The sequence below is a fragment of the Micromys minutus genome, assembly GCF_963924665.1.
Source record: "Micromys minutus genome assembly, chromosome: 2".
Taxonomy (NCBI): Eukaryota; Metazoa; Chordata; class Mammalia; order Rodentia; family Muridae; genus Micromys; species Micromys minutus.
Window position 1 is genome coordinate 90,092,391 of NC_137971.1, and position 10,204 is coordinate 90,102,594.

The 10,204-nt window shown below is 42.1% G+C and overlaps 1 protein-coding gene across 1 annotated transcript; it reads right to left on the bottom strand.

The window, feature by feature from the left end:
- Window positions 1-6,808: 6,808 nt before the first annotated feature.
- On the bottom strand, window positions 6,809-10,071 carry TIMM10B (translocase of inner mitochondrial membrane 10B). The gene is made up of 4 exons (XM_080911472.1): window positions 9,984-10,071; window positions 9,743-9,838; window positions 9,371-9,571; window positions 6,809-7,317 (listed from the first exon to the last, which is right to left on the bottom strand). The coding sequence occupies exons 1-3, from the start codon at window positions 10,011-10,013 to the stop codon at window positions 9,395-9,397; spliced, it is 303 nt and encodes a 100-aa protein (XP_080767598.1). The 5' UTR covers window positions 10,014-10,071; the 3' UTR covers window positions 6,809-7,317; window positions 9,371-9,394.
- Window positions 10,072-10,204: the final 133 nt, after the last annotated feature.

The window sequence follows — 10,204 nt, forward strand, 5'->3', positions numbered from 1 at the left end:
ACTTGATCTTTGATAAAGGAGCAAAAACTATCTAGTGGAAAAGAAAGCATTTTCAACAAATGATGCTGGTTGTACTGGAGGTCAGCATGTAGAAGAATGCAAATTGATGCATTCTTACCACCTTTTACAAAGCTCAAGTCCAAGTGGATCAAGAACCTCTACATAAAACCCGATACACTGAAACTAATATAAGAGAAAGTGGGGAAGAGCCCCCAAACACATAGACACAGGAAAAAAATTTCCTAAACAGAACACCAATGGCTTATGCTTTAAGATCAGGAATTGACAAATGGGACCTCATAAAGTAGCAAAGCTTCTGTAAGGCAAAGGACATTGTCAATAGGAAAAAATGGCAACCAACAGATTGGAAAAAGACCTTTACCAATCCTATATTCGATAGAGGGCTAATATATAATATATACAAAGAACTCAAGAATTAGACCCAAGAGAATCAAATAACCCAAGTAAAAAATGGGGGGCAGAGCTAGACAAAAAAAAATATCAATTGAGGAATACTGAATGGCTGAGAAGCACCTAAAGATATGTTCAACATCTCTAGTCATCAGGGAAATGCAAATCAAAACAACCCTGAGGTTTCACCTCACACCAGTCAGAATGGCTAAGATCAAAAACTCAGGTAACAGCAGATGCTGGCGAGGATGTAGAGAAAGAGTAACACTCCTCCACTGCTGGTGAAATTGCAAGCTGATACAACCACTCTGGAAATCAGCCTAGCAGTTCCTCAGAAAACTGGACATAGTACTACCTGAGTACCCAGCTATACCACTCCTGGGCATATACCCAAAAGATGCTCCAACATATAACAAGGACAATTGCTCCATTATGTTCATAGCAGCCTTGTTTGTAACAGCCAGAAGCTGGAAAGAACCCAGATGTCCTTCAACAGAGGAATAAATACAGAAAATGTGGTACATTTACACAATAAAGTACTACTCAGCTATTAAAAACAATGACTTTATGAAATTCTTAGAGAAATTTATAGAACTAGAAAATATCATAGAGTGAGGTAACCCAATCACAAAAGAATATACATGGTATGTACTCACTGATAAGTGAATATTAGCCCAAAAGCTCAGATTACCCAGATACAATTCATAGACCACAATAAACTCAAGAAGTTATAAGTCCAAAGAGTTGATGCTTCAGTCATTCTAAAAGGGGGGAACAAAATATCCGCAGGAGGAAATACAGAGATAAAATTTGGAGCAGAGACTGAAGAAAGGGCCATCTACAGACTGTAGGGATCCATCCTATATACTGTTACCCACCCCAGACAATAATGCTGATGCCCCAAAGTGCATTCAGACAGGTTTCTGATTTAGCTGTCTCCTGAGAGGCTCTGCCAGAGCCTAAGAAATATAGAGGCGGATGCTTGCAGCCAACCATAGAACTGAGAATGGCATCCTTAATGCAGGAGTTAGAGGGAAAAAATTAAAGAAGTTGAAGGGGTTTGCAACCCCATAAGAACAATAATATCAACCAACCAAAGTTCCCAGGGATTAAACCACTTCAAAGAGTACACATGGATAGAACCATGACTCTAACTGTATATGTAGCAGAGGATGGCCTTGCTGGGCATCAATGGGAGGAGAAACCCTTGGTCCTACCAAGGCTTGATGCTTCAATGTAGGGGAATGTCGGGGGGGGGGTGGGAAGGGGTTAGTGGGTGAGTGAATAACCTCATAGAAGCAGGGCCAGGGGTGATGGGATAGGGGATATGGAGGAAAATCTGGGAAAGGGAATAACATTTGAAATGTAAATAAAAAATATGTAACAACGTTAGAAAAAAAGAAGGTAGGGTTCTCCAGAGGGATATGTGTGTCTGTGTGTTACATGTAAGAAAGGAGAGGAGGGGTTAAACTTGTTTCACACATGGGGAGGTTAGTGCTGCATCTTGAAGCAGAATTTTAAGCTCTACATGTATGGCATGGCACTTGTGCACACATGCGCACACACAATAAATATAAAAATCACTTCTTCAGGAGATAGGAGAGATGGCTCAGTAGTGAAGAGCACTTGCTGCTCTTTTAGAGGATCAGAATTGGATTCCTACCACTCATATCAGCTTACATTTTCATATAACTTCAGCTCCAGGGGATTTGGCTTTCAAAGGTATGACATACATGTGTGCTTATATGCACACACTCACACACGCAAGATAAATCCTTAATGTAGGATCTTGTTCTAATAGACAGGTAAACTTGTACTAGTGAATATTCCATGACAACATACGCTTCTTCTACTTTAAATAATAGTTACTTACTTTTTCTATATTGACCTTTGCATATTAAATTCCAAGAGAACAACTACTTCATCCTTTTCATTTTTTAATCCACAGGTCTTAAGCTAACTTAACATCAGAGTTGTATGTGAATACATAGTGAGTGTGAGGTCTACCCAGAAAAAGAGTTCAGAATCAGAAAAACATGTACAGGAACCACAAATAACATGTCCTTCTTATCGAGAGTGTAGGACGATCAAAAAAAAAATTGAAGAGGTTTAAAGATGAGTAAGGTCATGGAGGACCTGCTCAAACACAGGTCCAGTTGTGGTGCTGAGTCAGATGTCACAAGCATGATGAGTGCTATGAATACAGTTTGTGTCAGAGCTGGCTAGCTGGGAAAGGAATTGGTAGGTCTGTCTAAGCTCAAGTCTCTCTTAGAAACAGAAACCCTAATTTAGTTGGGCAAATGACTGGCAAAGACATTATAGCAAATAAGATTATAGTTTCTGAGTCCCTTATAACAAGATTGAGCCACTTGAGAAATTTTTAACACCAGTATATGTCCTTAAAGAGGGGAAGGCACACCTCTCACTAGCAAACTGCTCCATTCTGTTCCTTGAATGGTTTATGTGACGAGAGTTCCAACTTAGGTCACGAGGATGAGGGGGATACCATCAGAAAACCTGGAAGCAGTCTAAATTTCAGATGCTTGTAAAGCCACCACACCAGCTTTAGACTAAGCTGCCTTGGAACACACACTCTCCAATTTGCCAGGCTGCCTGCAAAATATGCAGTGAGCCTGAGGTTCTAACTTTTGTGAACTGTTATTCCTGCTGGGTTGGGCTTTTGGTGATGACTTAAGAGTCATTTCTAGTCCTGTAAATAACCCCTTATGTACACTCCTATAAGTAATCCCAATAAATTCATTAGTTCAACAAGTTAGACTACAATGGTATTCTTAGTCTGTGGTCAATTTTCTACCTTGGATGAGTTTGCATCCCTAAAGTCCAGTACCAACCTAGGCAATATAGGGAGAGCTTGACTCACAAACAACATCTCAAACTCTAAATTATTGGCAAAAGGTTACATTTACAGATTTGTTTCTCTATCATCTGATAAACTTTATCTTGCTTTTCTGTTGTTAACAAATTGAACAACAAGGAAGCTAAAAGCTAGTTGCTTTGATGAGGATACAATGTGAGCTATAAAAATATGGATTCTGTCCTCATGAGGTACAAACCATTAAGAAGTGTCACACATGCAACACAGAAAGAACTATATGAGCAGAATTTTGGGGAAATGGCTTTAAGGAAATGACAATTGGATTAGGAAGTTTCATGGGTAAAGATTTCTCTTCTGCATCATATACCAGAAATAAACAAGTACAAAGACCCTTAAAACAGTGTATGAAGGAACCAAAGACCAGTGTGGCTGGAATACAGAGAAAGCATGATTCAAGTCAACAAATTGGGTCAATAGTACTTTAAAATTATTAAGATAAAGCTGGAGATAGGCAGGACTGAATTATACAGTCCTAAAAATCATGACTAAAACTCTTAAGTTTTGGGTAGAACACTTGTGTAGCATATACAAAGTCCTGGTTTCAACCCCCAGCACTAAAAATTCTTGTTTTTTATCATAAACGCTTTAAGCATACTTACTTCCTGGCTGATGAGTGACAGCTTAAATGAGGTACAAAAGTAGGTATAGTCCCACGGGAAGATCACAGTAAAGATGAAGAGAAACAGAACCAAGGGATATTTAGAAATGTAGGTAGGGTGATGGAATCTGGCAATTAAGCAAGAGGATCAGAAGGATGTACTTGTTTCTAGCTTCTGTAACTAGATGAATACCAGGCATAACAAGAAAGTTTCTAACAAAAAAAATTTAGGTTTGAGCTTTTTAAAAATATCTATAACTTTTATTTTATGTACAATGGTGTTTTGCCTGCTGCATTGGTGCTGATAATTGAAACTGGGTCCTCTGATGTGGGGCGCTGCCTGCACATTCTCCATTATAAGATGGCGCTGACATCCGGCTGGAGTTAGCAGTAAACAAGTCATGTGCGCACCTGCTGGGTGTTGCAAGCTTATGCTCTGCCTTTCGAGAGCATTAAAGTTTACCGCAGAAGAATCCTATTGCGTGTGCTGCGTCGTTCTTGCTGGCAAGACGGTTGCGCGGGACACTCTGAGAGAACAGGGGTTAACCCTGTGCCATCTCTCCAGTCCAAGCTGTTCCTGAGACAAGTGAAGATGTCAAGTAGCTTAAAGATCTGAGAGACATCGGTACCTAAAACCCAAAGAGGGGAATAAAACTATCCTAGAAAAATTCAAGAGAAAAAGAACATGATCTAGTGAAGGGTAAGAAGAGAGTGCGCCCAATACAAAGGTTAGGACACCATAGTTAAAAGGAATCAAGACACCGAGAGAGTATCAGTGAGACACTATAAACAGGATCACATCCCATTGAGAGATGAAGTATGTAGAGGACCAGGAAATAATCAATGGCTTTAGAAGGTTACCAGGTGATCTTAGTAAGCACTCTTTCAATAGTAAGAACTCAAACTGCTAGTCTGAGGAATGGGAATGGATAATGATTTGCAAGATGGATATAACTGTCTGAGATAAATCTGTAAAATGGTAAAAACAAGATGGTAACCGGAAACTCAGTATAACTGTTAACAGTGAAGTCCTTAGCATATTTAGAAACTGGCAACAATAAGCAAGAAGAAATTGGAAGCACTTAAGCAGAAAATGACAAGGTCTCAAAGAATGGGCACTGGCACTGGATGAGAGGGTTTCTTACTATTTAGAAGGGAAAGGGAATGATGTGAATGGGTTAGTCAGCAGTAGGATAGTAGAGATTATCTACAGACAGCTTTCACTTTCCCCTATGGAGTAACAGAATGGCCTATAGAAAGGAAACAATAAGGGGCTAAGAGAATTACAAATACTGACTTAAAATAGCTATAGCAGCAAGGAACAGAACAATTACTGGGTGTGGTGGTGAGTGCCTTTAATTTCAGCACTTGAGAGGCAGAGGAAAGACATCTCTGAAGTTCTAGGCAGGACAGGGCTACAGAATGATACCCTGCCCAAACAAAGGACACACACTCACGTGCTATTCAATGAGAGTCTGAGAGCCAAGATTTCATTTGAACTTAACTATTAATTCAAACTGGTATAAATATGCTCTACAGTGATATTCTCAAGTAGCATTTAGTTGTTCAAATGTAGACACAAATGTTTCATAAGAGGGAAGGGCACCCTCAGAAAAAAATTAGCTCTAGCAGGAAAATCACTGAAGTTTCAGCTGGCTAGCAATATAAAAGCAATTTCTAGTAAGAAAAGGAATGGGAAAGCTACAGTAAATAAGTGATAGAGACAGTTACTTCCTAAACCAAGAAGAAATATGGTCGGGCTGGAGAGATGGCTTAGTGGTTAAGAGCACTGACTGTTCTTCCTGAGGTCCTGAGTTCAATTCCCAGCGACCACATGGTGGCTCACAACCATCTGTAATGGGATCTGATGATCTCTTCTATTGTGGCTGAAGACAGCTATAGTATACTCATATACAATAAATAAATAAATAAATAAAATCTTTAAAAAAAAGAAATATGGTCGGTAAATAAAATTAAAGAGATAATATTTTGTTTCATATAGTAGCAGCATTCTGAAGACTTAGAGGCTTAGAATGATAATAGGTAAGACACAACTAAACGGAACGAAGTGATCTTAACTACGGAATGAACTGTGTGTATAAACATCAAAGCATAGTGGTAGACAGAAGTACAAGAACTCTTAGAGGGGAGGGAAAATGCGTGAGAATAGTAAAACAGTGGGAAGGCTGAATGGATCAATATCCTTAAAGCAACTAGATTGAGCGGAGGAACGGACGGTAAAGTTCTGAAGTCAGAATGACAGGACCACCACCTCTGCCCTCCAGTGTTTGTGATCTGATAAGACTATGTTGAAATTTAACCAGGTAAGCCTGGTCTGGGTATGTAGGTCAAAGGTAGAGCCCTTTCTTAGCATGTACAAAAACCTGAATTTGACCTCCTGAAACTCTCTCCCCTCAAAACAAAAACAAAACCAACAAAACCACACAAAAACCATCACCATCACAAAACCCAACCAACAAAACTATCCCTGCCAGGTGGTGATAACATATACCTTTAACGCCAGCACTCAGGAGGCAGATGCAGGTGGATCTCTGTGAGTTCGAGGTCAGCCTGGTCTACAGAGTTTCAGCACAGCCAATCCTAGAGAAACTCTCAATTCCTATATGCTATGCTTGAGAACAGTCCTGCTCTTCCTATGCCAATGGCTATCACTTTATGACAAGACCTGAACACAATCAGCAACTCTAGAAAGGGCAGGAATGGGCTTTCTCTTAAGTGTTGAAGGGAAGAAACTGGAGAGGAGACTGAAAGGAGGAAAAGGAATGACAGATCAAATCAAGGCACATTTGTTTTTATTGAAGGCAGACAAGGTACAGATAATTCTGGGTATAAAAGCTCTGTGGACTGAGTGTGGGGGGCATAGGTGTGACCCCAGCACTTAGAAGTAAAAGCAAGCGAATGTGAATCCAAGGTGTGAGACTGCATAGTTGAGACCATCTCAAAAACAAAATGAAGCAAAACAAAAGAAGTTCAGGTAGTTTAGAGTGGGCTTCAGGCATTTCTGTTTCCTAGCCTTTTTTCCAGCAATCACTAATTATGTGTGACATGGGAAGAAAGGAAACACAGACAACTCACAGCACATGTTTATTGAAGGGATACATACAGATGTTCATGTAGAGCTCTCTCAGCAGCCACACAATATCCTGGGTCTTAACCCTCCTGGGTTTGGGAATTAAGTTCACAAGCTGCTCTACTCACATTTGTACTTGTCAAGAAGTGAAATTAATCATGTAGACAGACCACTCCTTGGGGAAGCTCCTGGTCAGCAATGTTTATAAGCATAAAGAATTATCTAGCAACCAGTTGTAGCCCATGTCTGTAATTCCAGTACCTGGGAGGCTAAGACAAAAGGATCACAAGTTGAAAGCCAATGTGCCCACAGCAAAACCACCTAAAAAAAAAACAAAAAGGAAGAAAAAAAAAAGAGTAGTGACACACCAGAATCTGCTTTTCTTTCCTTTCTTTTAAAAAAAAAATATTTATTTCATGTATGTGAGTACACTGTAGCTGTCTTCAGGCACACCAGAAAAGAGCATCAGATCCTATTACAGATGATTGTGAGCTACCATGTTGTTGCTGGGAATTGAACTCAGGACCTCTGGAAGAGCAGTTAGTGTTCTTAACCACTGAGCCATCTCTCCAGCCCCAGAATCTGCTTTTCAAGAACTGTGTAAGACAAGGCTCTCCTACAGTCTCTGTTTTCTTGCTTCTTCACCTAATAGAGAACAATACATCCTAGTTTTGCAATTAAAAGGAGTAAATGTGATAAATTTATACAAAATAACTCAACAGACATGATTTAGAGAAGCAGCATGCTGTAGTGCAAAGACTATCAGGCTTAATGTCCCAGCTGTACTTTATTGATAGAGTCTTGATATAAACAGCTGAGATTGCTTTCAAACTCACAATACTTGGCCTGTTAGTACTAGGATTACAGGCATGTATAGCAAGCCCTGGAGCAAGATCTGCCTTTCAATACAGAGTCTTAAGATTTTCAATTTTTTGGCTGGCCAACAACTGGGAGGTAGAGGCAGGAGGATCAGGAGTTTAATTAAGGTCATCTTTAGTTACTATTTCCAGGTCAGTCTTGGGTACATGAGATATCTCTAAATGAAGAAACAAACAAACAAACAAATAAATAAAATGCCTATTTCTGACGGGGGGGGGGGGCAGAAAATCTGCTCTGTGAATGGCTGGTTTTGACTAGGAATTTAATTCCTCTGTTTAAAAGAAAGAAAGAAAGCTGGCCACCTGTTGCGACACTGGAGCAGATGGAATTATGGGAAGCAGCGAAGAGGAAGTAGGCAGCTTAGTTGGTAAAAGCTCCAGCCTGGCAAGCACAAGTGGTAGAGTTTAATCTGTTGTAAAATAATAATCAGTGCAGACCCTGTGCTGTCGCTTGCCCTGCAGGCTGTGTGATCCTTGAGGGCCCACATGGTGTATATGCCACATTCTCCTTCCTTCCCCATCTCCACGCTAGCAGTGAAGTCACAGAAATGGCAGCTGTCAGGAAAGGACTCCTCTTGAATACGGATGTGAATCCCACAAAGGGGGCGGGGGTGTGTGTGTACAGAAACAAGAATGGAGAAGCTGGCATCAAAGTAGTTATAGTGAGAGCAATGTGAGGTAGAGGACAGAGAGCTGAAAACCCTTGTCTTGAGGGTAGACAAGCAGTGAAACACTAAGGAGGCCGCAGGGGGTGGTGGAATCACAGATTGTATCTAACCATACCTCCCTAATACCACCTCCCTCCCCCTCAAGTTTCTCTTCTTGAGGTTTGACTAATGCTGTCTTCCTGACTGACTCTGAGGACAAGAAAGCCCTTCTTTGTTTCAGGTCTTTATTGCTAATTTCACAAAGGCAGGAAATACTAAGAAAGTAAATTGGGGAAATGGTCAACATTCCTGAAGCCTTAGAGGCGTGTCTTTGTTCAGTTGTAACTGATCTCCCTGGAAGCGGTGTCTAAAGCCTAAGGGGGTACTGTTTTTCTTCCTGCTTTTGTTATTACCTTCTTCCCCTAGATCCACAGCAATTCTTTTTGTTTGACAGCTGAGAATAAAAACTAGTTATGAGCCAATGTCTATTCAGGTACTTGATTTAGACCCAAGGACAGCCACTAAGGGCTCTCCTTTTGGAACTACTTTCCCATTGCTATTACCAACCTTAAAACCCTTAATCCCTGCTTTTGCTGAGGTGCTGGGAATGCTAAATTTGTCCTCCTACATACAAGAAGGCAATCCATCAACTGCCAGGGCTAAAGGCAGTATACAGGCACTAGATGACAGAATAAAGGATGGTGCCAATAGACAAAAGTTTTTTTTCCCAGTAAATTAACCAGAATACAAAAACGGGTTTATTGGCTCCAAGAAAAGGAGCAACAGCATCCAGCTTTCAAGCTCAATCTCTCTGTACACATTTGGACAAGCCCAAGGTCCATAGAGCACCTTCTCTCCTGGCGTCAGGGACCGCTAGCTGCCCGATGGCGAGTCTCTGGGCTGTTCTGAAGGAACGCCTGGCACGGCCGAGGCAGCCTCGTAGTCCGCGATGCGTCGCTGGACCAGGGCGGGCATGAGGTGCACGTAAGCGGCCATGAGGCGGTGGTTAGAATGAATGAGTTTCCCAGCACAGCTGTGCAGGCAGGCCTCCTGGAAAAAAAGACGGACGGAAGTAGAAACTAAAAAGAGTCCTGTCAAGCCCTCCTCTACCCTTCCCGGTCCCCAGCCTAGGTGTGAGGTCATGAAACAGAGGGGAAATGGGGGGAAGGGAGTGTCACGTCACGTTATTGTCAACTCTGCCCCCCGCCCCCTTGTGTCCACCTCCTCAGCGTCCAGAGCTCGGTGGTGCAGGCTGGGCACACAGCGCTGGAAACACAGTTCTGTCATCCGATTGTAGACCAACAGAAAGTCTCGCAACTGAGAGAAAAAGAAACCAAGACTTCACCACCGCCGAGGCTTCCCGGGGTGCGCAGCCCGCCTCCCCCTCGGGGGGGGGTTCTTGCGTGTACCCCTGGAAACAAACTGCGCGTGTAACCCAGAGAGCAACTTAGCTCCCACTCACGTTTCTCAGTTGCTGCTGCTGCTGCTCCATCACGCCCAGGGCGCACGGCCCATGCCACTTCCGCCCAGGGGGCGGTGTTCTAGGAGTCGCCCCGGAAGTAAACTCTCGCTATTCACCAAGAGCTTGAAGGCGTAGCTCCAGGCTCGCCCTGCCCACAACTGCAAACGTCACCTCCGCCCTTTTTCTCTGCGACGTGGCCGGCTTCTTCTGCCCTGAGAGCA